General features: G+C 45.7%; 1 protein-coding gene across 2 annotated transcripts in view; it reads right to left on the minus strand.

Moving 5' to 3' along the window:
- Nucleotides 1-18337, minus strand: part of LOC115155863 (uncharacterized protein C6orf118) — a 31795-nt gene extending 13458 nt beyond the window's left edge. The window contains exons 1-9 of one of the 2 annotated variants that reach the window (XM_029702871.1): nt 18107-18337; nt 17275-17486; nt 16754-17088; nt 10665-10827; nt 9121-9243; nt 5243-5302; nt 4715-4833; nt 1867-1925; nt 1608-1699 (exon numbers count right to left, since the gene is read on the minus strand). In XM_029702871.1, the coding sequence (XP_029558731.1) occupies nt 1608-1699; nt 1867-1925; nt 4715-4833; nt 5243-5302; nt 9121-9243; nt 10665-10827; nt 16754-17088; nt 17275-17484 (1161 nt within the window). In that variant the 5' untranslated portion in view covers nt 17485-17486; nt 18107-18337. Of the gene's footprint in view, nt 1-1607; nt 1700-1866; nt 1926-4714; nt 4834-5242; nt 5303-9120; nt 9244-10664; nt 10828-16753; nt 17089-17274; nt 17491-18106 lie in introns of both variants that reach the window. The other variant, XM_029702861.1, reaches the window with a different exon arrangement.
- Nucleotides 18338-19700: the final 1363 nt, after the last annotated feature.

The raw sequence follows: 19700 nt of genomic DNA on the forward strand, positions 1-19700 counted from the left end.
AGACTGAGATACAGAGGACCACTACAGCCCTGTGTGTAGACTGAGCTACAGAGGACCACTACAGCCCTGTGTGTAGACTGAGATACAGAGGACCACTACAGCCCTGTGTGTAGACTGAGCTACAGAAGACCACTACAGCCCTGTGTGTAGACTGAGCTACAGAGGACCACTACAGTCCTGTGTGTAGACTGAGATACAGAGGACCACTACAGCCCTGTGTGTAGACTGAGATACAGAGGACCACTACAGCCCTGTGTGTAGACTGAGATACAGAGGACCACTACAGCCCTGTGTGTAGACTGAGATACAGAGGCCCACTACAGTCCTGTGTGTAGACTGAGATACAGAGGACCACTACAGCCCTGTGTGTAGACTGAGATACAGAGGACCACTACAGCCCTGTGTGTAGACTGAGATACAGAGGACCACTACAGCCCTGTGTGTAGACTGAGATACAGAGGACTACTACAGCCCTGTGTGTAGACTGAGCTACAGAGGCCCACTACAGCCCTGTGTGTAGACTGAGCTACAGAGGACCACTACAGCCCTGTGTGTAGACTGAGCTACAGAGGACCACTACAGTCCTGTGTGTAGACTGAGATACAGAGGACCACTACAGCCCTGTGTGTAGACTGAGATACAGAGGACCACTACAGCCCTGTGTGTAGACTGAGATACAGAGGACCACTACAGCCCTGTGTGTAGACTGAGCTACAGAGGACCACTACAGCCCTGTGTGTAGACTGAGATACAGAGGACCACTACAGCCCTGTGTGTAGACTGAGCTACAGAGGACCACTACAGTCCTGTGTGTAGACTGAGATACAGAGTACCACTACAGCCCTGTGTGTAGACTGAGATACAGAGGACCACTACAGCCCTGTGTGTAGACTGAGCTACAGAGGACCACTACAGCCCTGTGTGTAGACTGAGATACAGAGGACCACTACAGCCCTGTGTGTAGACTGAGCTACAGAGGACCACTACAGCCCTGTGTGTAGACTGAGCTACAGAGGACCACTACAGTCCTGTGTGTAGACTGAGCTACAGAGGACCACTACAGCCCTGTGTGTAGACTGAGCTACAGAGGACCACTACAGCCCTGTGTGTAGACTGAGCTACAGAGGACCACTACAGCCCTGTGTGTAGACTGAGCTACAGAGGACCACTACAGCCCTGTGTGTAGACTGAGCTACAGAGGACCACTACAGTCCTGTGTGTAGACTGAGCTACAGAGGCCCACTACAGCCCTGTGTGTAGACTGAGCTACAGAGGACCACTACAGCCCTGTGTGTAGACTGAGCTACAGAGGACCACTACAGCCCTGTGTGTAGACTGAGCTACAGAGGACCACTACAGTCCTGTGTGTAGACTGAGCTACAGAGGACCTGATAGTTAACAGAACCGTGGCTTAGTGGAAACGCTCCCCACTCTCAACACACATGCAACTCCCCACCCTCTCTCCATCTCTGAATCCCCACCTGTCATTTGTTATCTGTCGAAATTGACCTTAAAATGTATTTAAAAAAAAATAAAAAATATATATATATATATAAAAAAAAGATATACATATATATTATGTATGTTATGTATGTTATGTTCCATACCTGACGTCTCTTCGGCTGGACACGATCTATAAAGGAGACAGCCTCTTCACCTGGCCTCATCAGACCTTGCAGGGTGGCCTCCTTACGGAGCCCTGGCATCAATCAATCAACCAGTCAATCAATCAATTCCAATACATCAAACAAACCAATCAATCAAGCCAATTCATTATTATTCAAGCAAGCCATTCAATCAATCAATCAACAATCAAAAAAACACAGCAATACATCAACTAAACAATCAATCAATCAATCAATCAACCTTTATCCTCTGGGATTTCCATGACTCTGTCGCGTGTGTTCTGAAACTGATTCCTGACTCTGGGGAAACAGAGAATAGGAAACAGAGAATACAATCAAATTAAAATTAAGTCAAGTCAAATTTTTGTCAAAGTGCATTATCACACAAGCTCTCTAAATACTTTACAAAGGAAATCAATACATTTCAAAACTATGAATTCAATACAAGTTTTTGGAATAAAAGTTTTTGTATTCTATGTTTTGAACAAAAGCAAAGTATTTGTATAACATCAACTACAGGAGCTAGATTCAATCCACAGCGTGGACGATCCGCGTTCTAGAGGGATAGATATTTAAAAGCAATTTTCACGCATTCAAGTAGACTGGGGAAAAAGGGGAAATCTGATAGTTGAGTGAAGTTCAATCTAGTGGTTCTCTGCACGGGCTGATATGTCTTCTGCGCGGCAGTACCGGGGGAGCTAACGCCTGCGCACGCCGTTTAGAAGGACCATTGGTAGGAAGCATTAGTTTTTACTGACCAAAGTAACAACACAGTGTGGTCAAAGACTTAGTAACTTAGTTGTATTCACTATCTGATTACCTATAACTACAAACAGTTACAGTATGTTTCGTTTTTTTTAACATATTTATTAACTTATTTCCGGAAATGTCTAAACTACCCACAATCCACTATTTCTCAAAGTCATATGGACAATCTACTCTGCGTTAACTTTCTCAAGCTGGCTAACGTTAGCCACTAGCCATGCAGACCGAATGTTGGCAGTGGTAAACTACAACTATCAATCACGAGGAGGTATGACGTAAACAACCAATCAGATTCCCCACACGTGGGGGCCGCATGATCTCCATGAAGTAGGCTGCCAGAGTTTTCAACCTTGTCTCAGTGCTAGTGCGCTACAGTAGCTGACTCACTGTGCCGTTGTGATCATTTCCATCTGCCTGGAGCCTTCCTCCAATCACCCTCTTATTGTTGACTCTTCTCCTCGTCTCCTCCTATACCCTGAACCCCCTCTTTCTTATTGTTGACTCTTCTCCTCGTCTCCTCCTATACACTGAACCCCCTCTGTCTTATTGTTGACTCTTCTCCTCGTCTCCTCCTATAACCTGAACCCCCTCTTTGTTATTGTTGACTCTTCTCCTCGTCTCCTCCTATACCCTGAACCCCCTCTGTCTTATTGTTGACTCTTCTCCTCGTCTCCTCCTATAAACTGAACCCCCTCTGTCTTATTGTTGACTCTTCTCCTCGTCTCCTCCTATACCCTGTACTCCCTCTGTCTTATTGTTGACTCTTCTCCTCGTCTCCTCCTATACCCTGTACTCCCTGTCTTATTGTTGACTCTTCTCCTCGTCTCCTCCTATACCCTGAACCCCCTCTGTCTTATTGTTGACTCTTCTCCTCGTCTCCTCCTATACCCTGAACCCCCTCCGTCTTATTGTTAACTCTTTCCTGTCGTCTCCTCCTATACCCTGAACCCCCTGTCTTATTGTTGACTCTTCTCCTCGTCTCCTCCTATACCCTGAACTCCCTCTGTCTTATTGTTAACTCTTTCCTGTCGTCTCCTCCTATACCCTGAACTCCCTCTGTCTTATTGTTAACTCTTTCCCGTCGTCTCCTCCTATACCCTGTACTCCCTCTGTCTTATTGTTAACTCTTTCCCGTCGTCTCCTCCTATACCCTGTACTCCCTCTGTCTTATTGTTAACTCTTTCCCGTCGTCTCCTCCTATACCCTGAACTCCCTCTGTCTTATTGTTAACTCTTTCCCGTCGTCTCCTCCTATACCCTGAACTCCCTCTGTCTTATTGTTAACTCTTTCCCGTCGTCTCCTCCTATACCCTGAACCACCTCTGTCTTATTGTTAACTCTTTCCCGTCGTCTCCTGGCCCAATGCGCCTCTGGAATATATCTACTCTATTGCTATTGGATTTGCTTACTCTCCCCTGGCCGGTGCCTCTGAAGCTTCTCTCTCCTTGGCCCTTCTTTGGTAGCTAACTCAGCCGTCAATCGGTAAGTCTCCGCTCTCTCTACTTTATATCTGTTGTCTTTTTGTTGTTGTTATGTTCTGTGGGTTCCTGCCTGTGCTAGACTAGTTGGTGTTGTTCTCTGGCTTACTACTTAGCCATGACGACCGTAGTGGTTGGCTAGCTGGGCTAGCTGGCTAAACTTACTAACTTTAGCTGGCTGGCTTACTGGCTAAGATAACTGCATATACCAGTAACATTATTTGATAACTGGTTAGATGGTGTTATGTATTTCCAAAACGTTGGTTTACTTTAATTGAGCTGTGAGCTAGGTGTTGATAGCAACTGGCTGACTCATGCAGAGCTAATCTAACCTTAGCAGGCTGGTATGGCTAACTTTAGCAGGCTAGTTGGCTAGCAACCTTGCAAGCAGATTTGCAAGAATAAATTCATAAAATATTAGCTTGTACATTGTCTAAAAATGTTATTGAAACCAGTAGTCATGAGTGCAAAGATTTGGTTTAATTTGAAGTTGTATATTTGAAGTTATTTCTGTTGGAGTTTACATTATAGGGAATAGGCTGACTTTGCAGGTCCTTCATATTACGCCACACCCCGCAAAGACATTTTCCGGCATGACTTTGGCATTCTGATTGGTTTTATGCAATAACTCGAAAAATAGAGATGTGAAGTGTAACTTTGCATTGGGACTTTTGATGTGTATACTAATGCAAATCCATGATGTTACATGTGGTTACGTTTATGCTACCTACCCTTTACATTTAAATTGTGCTACAATGACGATCTTCTGCGCTACGGATTGAATTTAGACCCTAGTACAATGTATTCCAGTATATATATATCCATTCCCTCAGAGACCCATCCCTACCTGTCATTCTCCTCCAGGGCCCTCTGTGCCTCCTCTCCCAGCCGGGACACCTCCTTCCCAGCTTCCTCCAGATCCTCTGCCCCTACGAGGGCCAGACCACCCAGCGGAGCCAGCTCAGACTGACCACACCACAGAGAGGAGGAGGGATAAAATACTCAATGAAGATCAGTACAATATAGTGCACTGCTGGTTTCCTATTCCACCGGATAATTAATTGTACCCACCTGCTGTCCCAGGTCTAAATCAGTCCCTGATTAGAGGTGAATCACCCACCTGTTGTCCCAGGTCTAAATCAGTCCCCGATAAGAGGGGAGGAATGACAAAAAGCAGTGGAACTGGCTTCGAGGTCCAGATTGGAATTTGAGGGTATAGAGGACTTAAATAAGGGTTACAGTACTCAATCAAAAGCTCAATTAGTGTCAGTACAGACCTCCATATGCAGTGAAAGCACAATAATTGAGTAAGATTTCCATATAATTAGGCTACAAATAAACTTGAAAAAAATCTGAATGTGTTTGTAATATTTACCAAGTCCTCGAGAGATGTCTGGGAGTCCAGAATAGAGCTGAGGTACAGATCATAGTCTGTCTGGAAAGCAGAAGGGAGAAACACAGATTGAAGAATAATAATAACAATAACAACAACATAATAATAACAATAACAATAATAACAACAACAACACTAATAGTAGTAATAATAATAATAACAATAGTAACAATAATAACAATAACAATAATAATTACACCAACAACAATAATAATAACAATAGTAATAATAATAACAATAGTAACAATAATAATAATAACAATAACAACAACAATAATAATAATAACAAGAATAATAACAAGAATAAGAACAATAATAATAATAATAACAATAATAATAATTTTGGATTGGATTTTTAGAGCGCCTTTCTACCAACTGAAGTACTCAAAGTGCTTTACATGGGAAGAGGGAAACTATCCTCTAATTCAGGAGACTGTCAGTCTCTCAGTCTCCCAGTCCCTATTCTCTAATTCAGGGGACTGTCAGGCTCCCAGTCCCTATTCTCTAATTCAGGAGACTGTGAGTCTCTCAGGCTCCCAGTCCCTATTCTCTAATTCAGGGGACTGTCAGTCTCTCAGGCTCCCAGTCCCTATCTTCTAATTCAGGGGACTGTCAGTCTCTCAGGCTCCCAGTCCCTATTCTCTAATTCAGGGGACTGTCAGTCTCTCAGTCTCCCAGTCCCTATCCTCTAATTCAGGGGACTGTCAGTCTCTCAGGCTCCCAGTTCCTATCCCCGAATTCAGGGGACTGTCAGTCTCCCAGTCCCTATTCTCTAATTCAGGGGACTGTCAGTCTCTCAGTCTCCCAGTCCCTATTCTCTAATTCAGGGGATTGTCAGTCTCTCAGGCTCCCAGTCCCTATCCTCTAATTCAGGGGACTGTCAGTCTCCCAGTCCCTATCCTCTAATTCAGGGGACTGTCAGTCTCTCAGGCTCCAAGTCCCTATCCTCTAATTCAGGGGACTGTCAGTCTCCCAGTCCCTATTCTCTAATTCAGGGGACTGTCAGTCTCTCAGTCCCTATTCTCTAATTCAGGGGACTGTCAGTCTCTCAGTCTCCCAGTCCCTATCCTCTAATTCAGGGGACTGTCAGTCTCTCAGGCTCCCAGTCCCTATCCTCTAATTCAGGGGACTGTCAGGCTCCCAGTCCCTATCCTCTAATTCAGGGGACTGTCAGTCTCTCAGGCTCCCAGTCCCTATCCTCTAATTCAGGGGACTGTCAGTCTCTCAGGCTCCCAGTCCCTATTCTCTAATTCAGGAGACTGTCAGTCTCTCAGGCTCCCAGTCCCTATCCTCTAATTCAGGGGACTGTCAGTCTCTCAGTCCCTATTCTCTAATTCAGGGGACTGTCAGTCTCTCAGGTTCCCAGTCCCTATCCTCTAATTCAGGGGACTGTCAGTCTCTCAGTCTCCCAGTCCCTATCCTCTAATTCAGGGGACTGTCAGTCTCTCAGGCTCCCAGTCCCTATCCTCTAATTCAGGGGACTGTCAGTCTCCCAGTCCCTATCCTCTAATTCAGGGGACTGTCAGTCTCTCAGGCTCCCAGTCCCTATTCTCTAATTCAGGAGACTGTCAGTCTCTCAGGCTCCCAGTCCCTATCCTCTAATTCAGGGGACTGTCAGTCTCTCAGGCTCCCAGTCCCTATCCTCTAATTCAGGGGACTGTCAGGCTCCCAGTCCCTATCCTCTAATTCAGGAGACTGTCAGTCTCTCAGGCTCCCAGTCCCTATTCTCTAATTCAGGGGACTGTCAGTCTCTCAGTCTCCCAGTCCCTATCCTCTAATTCAGGGGACTGTCAGTCTCTCAGGCTCCCAGTCCCTATCCCCTAATTCAGGGGACTGTCAGTCTCTCAGGCTCCCAGTCCCTATCCTCTAATTCAGGGGACTGTCAGGCTCCCAGTCCCTATTCTCTAATTCAGGAGACTGTCAGTCTCTCAAGCTCCCAGTCCCTATTCTCTAATTCAGGGGACTGTCAGTCTCTCAGGCTCCCAGTCCCTATTCTCTAATTCAGGGGACTGTCAGTCTCTCAGGCTCCCAGTCCCTATCCTCTAATTCAGGGGACTGTCAGTCTCTCAGGCTCCCAGTCCCTATCCTCTAATTCAGGGGACTGTCAGTCTCCCAGTCCCTATTCTCTAATTCAGGGGACTGTCAGTCTCTCAGGCTCCCAGTCCCTATTCTCTAATTCAGGAGACTGTCAGTCTCTCAGGCTCCCAGTCCCTATCCTCTAATTCAGGGGACTGTCAGTCTCTCAGGCTCCCAGTCCCTATCCTCTAATTCAGGAGACTGTCAGTCTCTCAGGCTCCCAGTCCCTATTCTCTAATTCAGGGGACTGTCAGTCTCTCAGGTTCCCAGTCCCTATCCTCTAATTCAGGGAACTGTCAGTCTCTCAGGCTCCCAGTCCCTATCCTCTAATTCAGGGGACTGTCAGCCTCTCAGTCTCCCAGTCCCTATCCTCTAATTCAGGGGACTGTCAGTCTCTCAGGCTCCCAGTCCCTATCCTCTAATTCAGGGGACTGTCAGTCTCCCAGTCCCTATCCTCTAATTCAGGGGACTGTCAGTCTCTCAGGCTCCCAGTCCCTATTCTCTAATTCAGGGGACTGTCAGTCTCTCAGGCTCCCAGTCCCTATTCTCTAATTCAGGAGACTGTCAGTCTCTCAGGCTCCCAGCCTCCCGTGGAGGGAGAGAGGTAAGGGAGAGGAGAGGGAGATGTGAGGGAGAGGAGAGGAGAGGGAGAGAGGTAAGGGAGAGGAGGAGAGGGAGAGAGGAGAGGGAGGGAGGTAAGGTAGAGGAGGAGAGGGAGAGAGGAGAGGGAGAGGAGAGGGCGAGAGGTAAGGGAGAGGAGGAGAGGGAGAGAGGAGAGGGAGGGAGGTAAGGTAGAGGAGAGGGAGAGAGGTAAGGTGGAGGAGAGGGAGAGAGGTAAGGGAGAGGAGAGGGCGAGAGGTAAGGGAGAGGAGGAGAGGGAGAGAGGTAAGGGAGAGGAGAGGTAGAGAGGTAAGGGAGAGGAGGAGAGGGAGAGAGATAAGGGAGAGGAGGAGAGGGAGTGAGGTAAGGGAGAGGAGAGGGAGAGAGGTAAGGGAGAGGAGGAGAGGGAGAGAGGTAAGGGAGAGGAGAGGGAGAGAGGTAAGGTAGAGGAGAGGGAGAGAGGTAAGGGAGAGGAGAGGGCGAGAGGTAAGGGAGAGGAGAGGGAGAGAGGTAAGGGAGAGGAGAGGGAAGGAGGTAAGGTAGAGGAGAGGGAGAGAGGTAAGATAGAGGAGAGGGAGAGAGGTAAGGGAGAGGAAAGGTAGAGAGGTAAGGGAGAGGAGGAGAGGGAGAGAGGTAAGGGAGAGGAGGAGAGGGAGAGAGGTAAGGTAGAGGAGAGGGAGAGAGGTAAGGGAGAGGAGGAGAGGGAGAGAGGTAAGGGAGAGGAAAGGTAGAGGTAAGGGAGAGGAGGAGAGGGAGAGAGGTAAGGGAGAGGAGGAGAGGGAGAGAGGTAAGGTAGAGGAGAGGGAGAGAGGTAAGGGAGAGGAGGAGAGGGAGAGAGGTAAGGGAGAGGAGAGGGAGAGAGGTAAGGGAGAGGAGGAGAGGGAGAGAGGTAAGGGAGAGGAGAGGGAGAGAGGTAAGGGAGAGGAGAGGGAGAGAGGTAAGGGAGAGGAGGAGAGGGAGAGAGGTAAGGGAGAGGAGAGGGAGAGAGGTAAGGGAGAGGAGGAGAGGGAGAGAGGTAAGGGAGAGGAGGAGAGGGAGAGAGGTAAGGGAGAGGAGGAGAGGGAGAGAGGTAAGGGAGAGGAGAGGGAGAGAGGTAAGGGAGAGGAGGAGAGGGAGAGAGGTAAGGGAAAGGAGGAGAGGGAGAGAGGTAAGGGAGAGAGGTAAAGGAGAGGAAATGGAAAAACCTTGATTTCCCTGAGGATGTCTCTGAATACTGGCGAGCCTTCACAGACATTGTTGAAGATGTCACTGAACACCCCCAGGCGGTCTCTACTGGGACAGCTCTGGTCTGACAGCCTCCTCAGCTCCTGGGGAAGGAGACACACATCATATTGTACGGTAATAACTCAGTCACAGCTGCACCTGTGTGAAGTGAAGAGGAAGATGGGGAGAAACGCTATCTGGAGTGTTATGATGAACTCAACACCTCTAGGGGACTGAAGAATACTGGTGAACTCAACACCTCTAGGGACTGAAGAATACTGCTGAACTCAACACCTCTAGGGGACTGAAGAATACTGCTGAACTCAACACCTCTAGGGGACTGAAGAATACTGCTGAACTCAACACCTCTAGGGGACTGAAGAATACTGCTGAACTCAACACCTCTAGGGACTGAAGAATACTGCTGAACTCAACACCTCTAGGGACTGAAGAATACTGCTGAACTCAACACCTCTAGGGACTGAAGAATACTGCTGAACTCAACACCTCTAGGGGACTGAAGAATACTGCTGAACTCAACACCTCTGGGGACTGAAGAACACTGCTGAACTCAACACCTCTAGGGACTGAAGAATACTGCTGAACTCAACACCTCTAGGGACTGAAGAATACTGCTGAACTCAACACCTCTAGGGACTGAAGAACACTGCTGAACTCAACACCTCTAGGGACTGAAGAATACTGCTGAACTCAACACCTCTAGGGGACTGAAGAATACTGGTGAACTCAACACCTCTAGGGGACTGAAGAATACTGCTGAACTCAACACCTCTAGGGGACTGAAGAATACTGCTGAACTCAACACCTCTAGGGGACTGAAGAATACTGCTGAACTCAACACCTCTAGGGGACTGAAGAATACTGCTGAACTCAACACCTCTAGGGGACTGAAGAATACTGCTGAACTCAACACCTCTAGGGACTGAAGAATACTGCTGAACTCAACACCTCTAGGGACTGAAGAATACTGCTGAACTCAACACCTCTAGGGACTGAAGAATACTGCTGAACTCAACACCTCTAGGGACTGAAGAATACTGCTGAACTCAACACCTCTAGGGGACTGAAGAATACTGCTGAACTCAACACCTCTGGGGACTGAAGAACACTGCTGAACTCAACACCTCTAGGGGACTGAAGAATACTGCTGAACTCAACACCTCTAGGGGACTGAAGAATACTGCTGAACTCAACACCTCTAGGGGACTGAAAAACACTGGTGAACTCAACACCTCTTGGGGACTGAAGAATACTGCTGAACTCAACACCTCTAGGGGACTGAAGAAAACAGCCCTATAATTTACAGCATACTATTCCCTCTCGTAGGCCTATTATTACCTATGGAGGATATGTACCACTTGTTTCAAATAATGAATCCCAAAGAAACATAGAAGTAACCCATGGGTTATTACGGTTTAATTAGTATGTTATGGTATTACGTGATGTTTATACTGTACCGGGTCAAATTTGTACAACCAAAGAGAAACACATTAGTCTTCCTCACCTTCTCTAGCTTCCACTCGTAGACCTCAGCAGCCTTGTTCCCGCTGATCCAGTTCCTGTCCCTGAGGTCCTGCTTCCTCAACACCTGTCTGTCAAAGTGACTCATCATCCTCATCTGGTCCTTCTTGGTCAGGCCCCCCAGGTGAGACTGAGTGAACCAGTACCTGTGGATGAACCAGGTGAGACTGAGTGAACCAGTACCTGTGGATGAACCAGGTGAGACTGAGTGAACCAGTACCTGTGGATGGACCAGGTGAGACTGAGTGAACCAGTACCTGTAAATGGACCAGGTGAGACTGAGTGAACCAGTACCTGTAGATCATAGACCAGGTGAGACTGAGTGAACCAGTACCTGTCGATGGACCAGGTGAGACTGACTGAACCAGTACCTGTAGATGGACCAGGTGAGACTGACTGAACCAGTACCTGTAGATCATGGACCAGGTGAGACTGAGTGAACCAGTACCTGTAGATGGACCAGGTGAGACTGACTGAACCAGTACCTGTAGATCATGGACCAAATAATGATGTGTAAGAGGGTCCTGTGATGTGTAAGAGGGTCCTGTGATGTGTAAGAGGGTTCTGTGATGTGTAAGAGGGTCCTGTGATGTGTTAGAGGGTCCTGTGATGTGTTAGAGGGTCCTGTGATGTGTAAGAGGGTCCTGTGATGTGTAAGAGGGTTCTGTGATGTGTAAGAGGGTCCTGTGATGTGTTAGAGGGTCCTGTGATGTGTAAGAGGGTTCTGTGATGTGTTAGAGGGTCCTGTGATGTGTTAGAGGGTCCTGTGATGTGTTAGAGGGTCCTGTGATGTGTTAGAGGGTCCTGTGATGTGTTAGAGGGTCCTGTGATGTTTAAGAGGGTTCTGTGATGTGTAAGAGGGTCCTGTGATATGTAAGAGGGTTCTGTGATGTGTTAGAGGGTCCTGTGATGTGTTAGAGGGTCCTGTGATGTGTTAGAGGGTCCTGTGGTGTGTTAGAGGGTCCTGTGATGTGTTAGAGGGTCCTGTGATGTTTAAGAGGGTTCTGTGATGTGTAAGAGGGTCCTGTGATATGTAAGAGGGTTCTGTGATGTGTAAGAGGGTCCTGTGTGGCTCAGTCAGTAGAGCATAGCGCTTGCGACGTCAAGGGTTAAATTCCCGCTGGGGCCACCCATACGTAAAATGCATGCATGACTGTCTGTAAGTCGCTTTAGATAGACGTGTTTGCTAAATGGAATATACTATACTAGTAAGACAAGGGCAATATGTGCAATTTATAAGAAAACATATAATTGCATCCATTGTTCCTGAGCAGGTGCCGGTCTGACCTGATGAAGAGAATAGGATGCAGTGTGCACTCTCTTTTTCGCCTTTTATTTAATGTCCAATGAATGTGACTGGTAGGTCTATGTCACAATAAAACATGGAGGACTCCTCAACGGTTCTTTGGGAAGGGTTCTATGTGGAACCACACTGACCCAAAGAACCCTTGAGCCCTTCAATTGTTATTTTCAGTAAAAAAATATACACTGCTCAAAAAAATAAAGGGAACATTTAAACAACACAATGTAACTCCAAGTCAATCACACTTCTGTGAAATCAAACTGTCCACTTAGGAAGCAACACTGATTGACAATAAATTTCACATGCTGTTGTGCAAATGGAATAGACAATAGGTGGAAATTATAGGCAATTAGCAAGACACCCCCAATAAAGGAGTGGTTCTGTAGGTGGTGACCACAGACCACTGCTCAGTTCCTATGCTTTCTGGCTGATGTTTTGGTCACTTTTAAATGCTGGCGGTGCTTTCACTCTAGTGGTAGCATGAGATGGAGTCTACAACCCACACAAGTGGCTCAGGTAGCGCAGCTCATCCAGGATGGCACATCAATGCGAGCTGTGGCAAGAAGGTTTGCTGTGTTTGTCAGCGTAGTGTCCAGAGCATGGAGGCGCTACCAGGAGACAGGCCAGTACATCAGGAGATGTGGAGGAGGCCGTAGGAGGGCAACAACCCAGCAGCAGGACCGCTACCTCAGCCTTTGTGCAAGGAGGAGCTGGAGGAGCACTGCCAGAGCCCTGCAAAATGACCTCCAGCAGGCCACAAATGTGCATGTGTCTGCTCAAACGGTCAGACACAGACTCCATGAGGGTGGTATGAAGTCCCGACGTCCACAGGTGGGGATTGTGCTTACAGCCCAACACCGTGCAGGACGTTTGGCATTTGCCAGAGAACACCAAGATTGGCAAATTCGCCACTGGCGCCCTGTGCTCTTCACAGATGAAAGCAGGTTCACACTGAGCACATGTGACAGACGTGACAGAGTCTGGAGACACCGTGGAGAACGTTCTACTGCCTGCAGCATCCTCCAGCATGACTGGTTTGGCGGTGGGTCAGTCATGGTGTGGGGTGGCATTTCTTTGGGGGGCCGCACAGCCCTCCATGTGCTCGCCAGAGGTAGCCTGACTGCCATTAGGTACCAAGATGAGATCCTCAGACCCCTTGTGAGACCATATGCTGGTGCGGTTGGCCCTGGGTTCCTCCTAATGCAAGACAATGCTTGACCTCATGTGGCTTGAGTGTGTCAGCAGTTCCTGCAAGAGGAAGGCATTGATGCTATGGACTGGCCCACCCGTTCCCCAGACCTGAATCCAATTGAGCACATCTGGGACATCATGTCTCGCTCCATCCACCAACGCCACGTTGCACCACAGACTGTCCAGGAGTTGGCGGATGCTTTAGTCCAGGTCTGGGAGGAGATCCCTCAGGAGACCATCCGCCACCTCATCAGGAGCATGCCCAGGCATTGTAGGGAGGTCATACAGGCACGTGGAGGCCACACACACTACTGAGCCTCATTTTGACTTGTTTTAAGGACATTACATCAAAGTTGGATCAGCCTTTAGTGTGGTTTTCCACTTTAATTTTGAAAGTGACTCCAAATCCAGACCTCCATGGGTTGATAAATTGGATTTCCATTGATTATTTTTGTGTGATTTTGTTGTCAGCACATTCAACTATGTAAAGAAAAAAGTATTTAATAAGATAATTTCATTCATTCAGATCTAGGATGTGTTATTTTAGTGTTCCCTTTATTTTTTTGAGCAGTGTATATATATATATATATATATATTATAGTGATAATTTTAGTGATGGGTCCAATGTGGCTCAGTTGGTAGAGCTTAGCGCTTGCAATGCCAGGGTTGTGGGGTTTAATTCTCATGGGGGACCAGTACCAATATGTATGAACTCACTTGGATAAGAGCGTGTGATAAATGACAAAAATGTTACTAGAATAGAATAGTCTAGAATATTTAGGGCCGTGGCTTACTCACAGCTCATTTTGTGCAACTGTGAGTGAAAGTGTCATTCAACTGTGAGTGAGAGTGTCATTCAACCGTGAGTGAGAGTGTCATTCAACCGTGAGTGAGGGTGTCATTCAACTGTGAGTGTGAGAGTCATTCAACCGTGAGTGAGAGTGTCATTCAACCGTGAGTGAGAGTGTCATTCAACCGTGAGTGAATGAGTCATTCAACCGTGAGTGAATGAGTCATTCCAGTTGATCTAATCTGTTGTGTTATGCTGTTACATGTTATATATGACTACGGCTAGTGACGGTGTCTTGTGAAAGACTTGTGGATGGCCTTGTGTCAACTGAGAATGATTGACTAAGTCAGTAGTTCTCAATTGTCTCCTCAGGGACCCCCAGCGGTTCCAGAGGTAGCACACCTGATTCAACTTGTTGATAAACACAATAATAAAACGGACGGAAATGTAACAATATAATGTGGCTGTTAAAACAGAATAAAACAAAGAACCTTAGAGATTGAGAAATGTTCTTTATAGAACCATTCTCCATGAAAGTTCTATAAAGAACCATAAAAAAGGGTTCTATATAGCCCCAAAAAGGATTGTAACCATAGCGGAACCCTTTTTTGGTGCTATATAGAACCTTTTTTAATGGTTCTCCATAGAACCTTTATACCACCCTACATGTTCCATTTAGAACCTTATGAGCACAGTACTTTGTAGAACCTTCAAAAAAAAGGTTCTATATAGCACCAAAAAGGGTTCCGCTATGGTTACAAGCCAAATAACCCTTATTTGGCTCTATATAGAACCATTTGTTTTTAGTGTGTATGTGTTGAGCGTGTAATGGGCAGTGTTTATTTTTTATACATCAGTACCGTGGGCGTTAGAATTCCGTGGCATTTGGGCTCCCGGTCTAAGGCACTGCATCTCAGTGCAAGAGGCGTCACTACAGTCCTTGGTTTGAATCCAGGCTGTATCACATCCGGCCGTGATTGGGAGTCCCATAGGGCGGCGCACAATTGGCCCAGCGTCGTCCGGGTTTAGCCGGGGTAGGCCGTCATTGTAAATAAGATTTTGTTCTTAACCTGTTGGGGATAGGGGGCAGTATTTGCACGGCCGGATAAAAAACGTACCCGATTTAATCTGGTTACTATTCCTGCCCAGTAACTAGAATATGCATATAATTATTGGCTTTGGATAGAAAACACCCTAAAGTTTCTAAAACTGTTTGAATGGTGTCTTGAGTGGTTTTTGCCTGCCATATGAGTTCTGTTATACTCACAGACACCATTCAAACAGTTTTAGAAACTTTAGGGTGTTTTCTATCCAAAGCCAATAATTATATGCATATTCTAGTTTCTGGGCAGGAGTAATAATCAGATTAAATCGGGTACGTTTTTTATCCGGCCGTGAAAATACTGCCCCCTAGCCATAACAGGTTAATAACAAACTCGTATTCCATCCATAAATATGAATACAATTGTTAAATTACGAGCCTAGTTGGTTTAGCCATGGAAAAACTGAGGAACCTTCTCACTAGCCATGATTGGCTGAGATAATGTGTAGGCTGGACATGCCGGGAGATGAGTTTGGATTGGTCTGCCATGTAGCCCGCTTCTGTCTATAATGCCAGCTGTTCAGTATGTGTTGACAGTCCTATCTACCACACCGTTTTTGAAAGATATAACATTAGCCATCGAGAACTACAAAAGTTTTGCTACTTTTCTCAACAACATTGATGCCCTGAATTTAACAGGCGCTATCGAGAGATCAGTTGGAAAAAGTGATGGGCTACTTTCTGCACACGCCACAATCAGTGTGAACTGTAGTGACTTGACACAAAGCTGGCCAAATAAGATGTAGCTACGAACAAAACGGAGTTAAATGGTTCCAGTCTGCCGTGACGCATTCATGCATGTATACGGGTAAGAGTCTAGCTACATTTTCTAGATAGAAGTTTCTAATTTTGTCAGAAAGTCATTTTTATAGCAAAGCATACTGCTAGTTAGCTAGCAAACATTAGTGATAGGCTAATATTGTCACCCATCAGACTATTCTTGATTTAATCTTGTCTTTACATATACTAAATAATATATGTGTGAAATTTGTTTTGATTTAGAATGGACCATTATCATATAAAAAAAGACATGTTATCTATGCACTTAAATAGCGAATGGAGGACGCTATTCCCGTGGTTCATTTTCATGCCAGAGAAGTAATATGTTTAATATTAGGAAAGTAGGCCTAGCCTATAGAAAGCTTATGGGAGCCTCCTCTTTTTAATAGAGGCCATCACTCTGTTTTCTTTAGCCTATAGAAATGTTGCACAACATGAGCTCATGGGCTCTCATGAAGTGTTTGATTAGATTTTAAAATAAAATTTGCATTGATGTCAGAGTGATTACAGGGATAATAGAGTGCTGAGTACCAGGCAGTTGGCAAGTTTGGTAGGCTACTAATGACCATCAGCAGCATCAGAGCTTGGAGAAGCCTAGTTACCATGACTAAACAGTCACGTGGAATTTTACTGCGGTCATGACCCGTGACCGCCGGAGTGGCGGTAATACGTTCAGCCTAACAGCCCTAGTAATGCTTTCACTGATTACACATAAATGAAGATAGTTCCTACATGTGTTTGCGTTATTATCAAACTGATCTTGTGTCCTTTCTGTCATCCTGTGAACCCCGTTCATTGCTGCTCGCCGCTATATTTATTATTATTGTCCTTACCTATTCTGATTCCCCTCCTCAACACCTCCAGGAGGTTAGGTCTGTGATACTACAGTTTTATTATCATTATTACCTGTTCTGGTTCCCCTCAACACCTCCAGGAGGTTTGGTCCGTGATGCTATGCTGGGTTTGACCAGGAAGAGCTCAGAGGTGTCCAGAACCATCTTGAGATTTGTTTTCCTCCTCTCTCTTTCTTCTCCTTCCTCTCCCTTCATTCCTCTCTGTGTGTCAGTAAGGCTCTCATGCTGCCCAGGCTTCAAGACTGTAGGTTTTAGCCCCTTGGCGACAGTGAAGTCAAACATGGCTTCCGTCATCTTCTCGATGTTGGCGGCCATCTTGGTTTGTCTCTGGAGGCGTTGCGTAAAAGGACTGGGGCTCAGGCCTTCCTCCTCATCCTTCTCCCTGTCCTGGAGATAATGAATATGTTCATGTTAGGCTTTGTTGTTGTGTCATTGTAAGCAGTGATGTAATGGTAAAACAAATTGGTGGGTAAATGCAGCTCGCCCGTGAAAAAAAGTAATGCTCTCTATACTTTCAATGCATTTTTCTGCAAAATGGTACTGAATATAGAAAGAAAACAGTGGGGGAAAAACCTCAGACATCTCCCAGATTGGTTCCTCTTTCCTCCTCCGGTGGGGCTGGGTCTGGCTCAGGGCATAAGGGCTCAGGTGGCCACAGCTGTATGTTTGGATGTCAGCCTTGTGGGCCATCTCTGCTCCCAGGAGAAGGCTCTGGAGCTCCCAGCGTAAGTCAGAAACCCTCAGCATCCGAGGCTTGTTAGGGGTGGTAGCCTTGGTAGACATGGCTGGCTGAGAGGAAGGCGGGAAGGAACTTGAATGTGGTATTGGAAAGATGTGTGCTTTTTTTGGGTCATTGAAGGCTAAATATTACGCCTTTTTAAGATGAAAGCACTAACAGCAAGTCACTCTTTCTGTTTATGGACTAGCACGTTAAATGTAGCAAAGTATTGCCGAGTGTGCTCCTGAGTGGAGCAGCGGTCCATTTGCTCTTAACTGACTTACTTGCCTTGTTAAATAAAGGTTAAATATATTTTTTTTTTATTGTCTACTCAGAATATCTATAGCCTATAACTTGCACATATTCTATTCATTGACCTAATTGAAAGCTCTACCAAGAAACATGGTTAGCATTTTGCTCTGTTAATAATTACACTGTATTTCACGGTAGATGTGCATCATGTGCACATTATTTGTCAAGCAAGCACCGTAATTTGGTAATGTCATATCCATGAGTTTTAGGTAGACATTCTGACCATGTGGGTGCTGTGCGATCGGCGCAACGCACGTACGTACGCAAATAAGTAAACTATAGCTAAACGTTTCTATGAGACGATATAAACACTGTAATTCGCAGGAAATAACTACACCAACTTCATATTGCCGAAGCATAATGTACTGTACTCACCCGCGTCTGTCTGCCCAGAGGTGAAGAGTAAAGTTCAGAGAAAATATCCCTGTTTTCTCCAGACGGTTGTCAGGGGATACCGCGCGTCAACACACGGTGGCGGAAGTTTATATTATTTAACCTTTTATTTTATCAGGGAGTCATACTGAGACCAAGGTCTCTTTTACAGATGAGCCCCCTGAATTATATAGATTACAAAAAATGCACACATCAAAATAAAAAATGCAAGCAGAAAGAAAGAAAAACACATTCATAAAAAACAAACACATTTATTAGTAAAAAGGTCATCAATCGGCGTTCTGAATTACCCTAGAGGCATCAGAACATCACATTTCAGAAAATGTTGAAGATTTTCCCACAAATAAGGTGCAACAAAAACTAAAAGCTGATTTACCTAACTCAGTAGAGACCAAAGGAATTTTCTTAGTTAGCCATCCCTGTACCGGATGTTGTAACTAATGGAATTGGCTGGTTCTAGCCCTGAATGCTGATTGGCTTACAGCCATGGTATATCAGACCATATACCACGGGTATGACAAAGCATTTATTTTTACTGCTCTAATTACGTTGGTAACCAGTTGATAATAACAATAAGAGACCTCTGGGATTTGTGGTAAATGGCTAATATACCACGGCTAAGGGCTGTATCCAGGCACTCCGAGTTGTGTCGCGCGTAAGAACAGCCCTTAGCCGTGGTATATTGGCCATATACCACACCCCCTCGGGCCTTATTGCTTAAGTAACCCACGCGTGCCATTTCAACAAAGAAGCCAACACCTTCACACTTTTAGGTTTACAGAACTATTGCGTTTGGCAGATGATAAACTATTTTATCATCAAGAAGAAGTCAAAGAATTAAAATGGAGCGTATGATATCTTTCTGTATTCCTTGCTGGCAACATTAAAATATTCCCAGACCTAAAAGGAGCTTCACCATGATAAGCAAATCTGAAATGATAGCTGGATCCGATGGAGAGTGAGTGAACCCCCTCTACCATCAGTCCTATTAGCCAACGTGCAATCATTGGATAACAAAATGGATGAGCTCCGATCAACACTATCCTACCAACGGGACATTCAAAACTGTAATATCTTATGTTTCACCGAGTCGTGGCTGAACGACGACATGGATAACATACAGCTGGCTGGGTTTTCGGTCAATCGGCAAGATAGAACAGCTGCCGTAAGACGAGGGGTTGGTACTATACATATTACCTCAATAATCTCAACTAACCGGTGCCCCTGCACATTGACTCTGTACCGGTACCCCGTGTATATAGCCTCGCTACTATTATTATATTGTTGCTCCTTAATTATTTGTTATTTTTCCTTTTCTTTTATCTTTTATTTATTTATGTTTTACTTCAGTTTATTTTAGTAAATATTTTCTAAACACATATTTTTCTTAAAACTGCATTGTTGGTTAAGGGCTTGTAAGTAAGCATTTCACTGTAAGGTCTACTACACCTGTTGTATTCGGTGCATGTGACAAATACGATTTGATTTGATTTATCCTAGTTTGCAATGAGCAATTCGGTGGGCGGCGTCCCTCCAGAATGGTTGCGCGCCGTGCGACAGTTTTTCAGCCTCATTC

The sequence above is a fragment of the Salmo trutta genome, chromosome 2, assembly GCF_901001165.1.
Source record: "Salmo trutta chromosome 2, fSalTru1.1, whole genome shotgun sequence".
In the NCBI taxonomy this organism is placed as follows: domain Eukaryota; kingdom Metazoa; phylum Chordata; class Actinopteri; order Salmoniformes; family Salmonidae; genus Salmo; species Salmo trutta.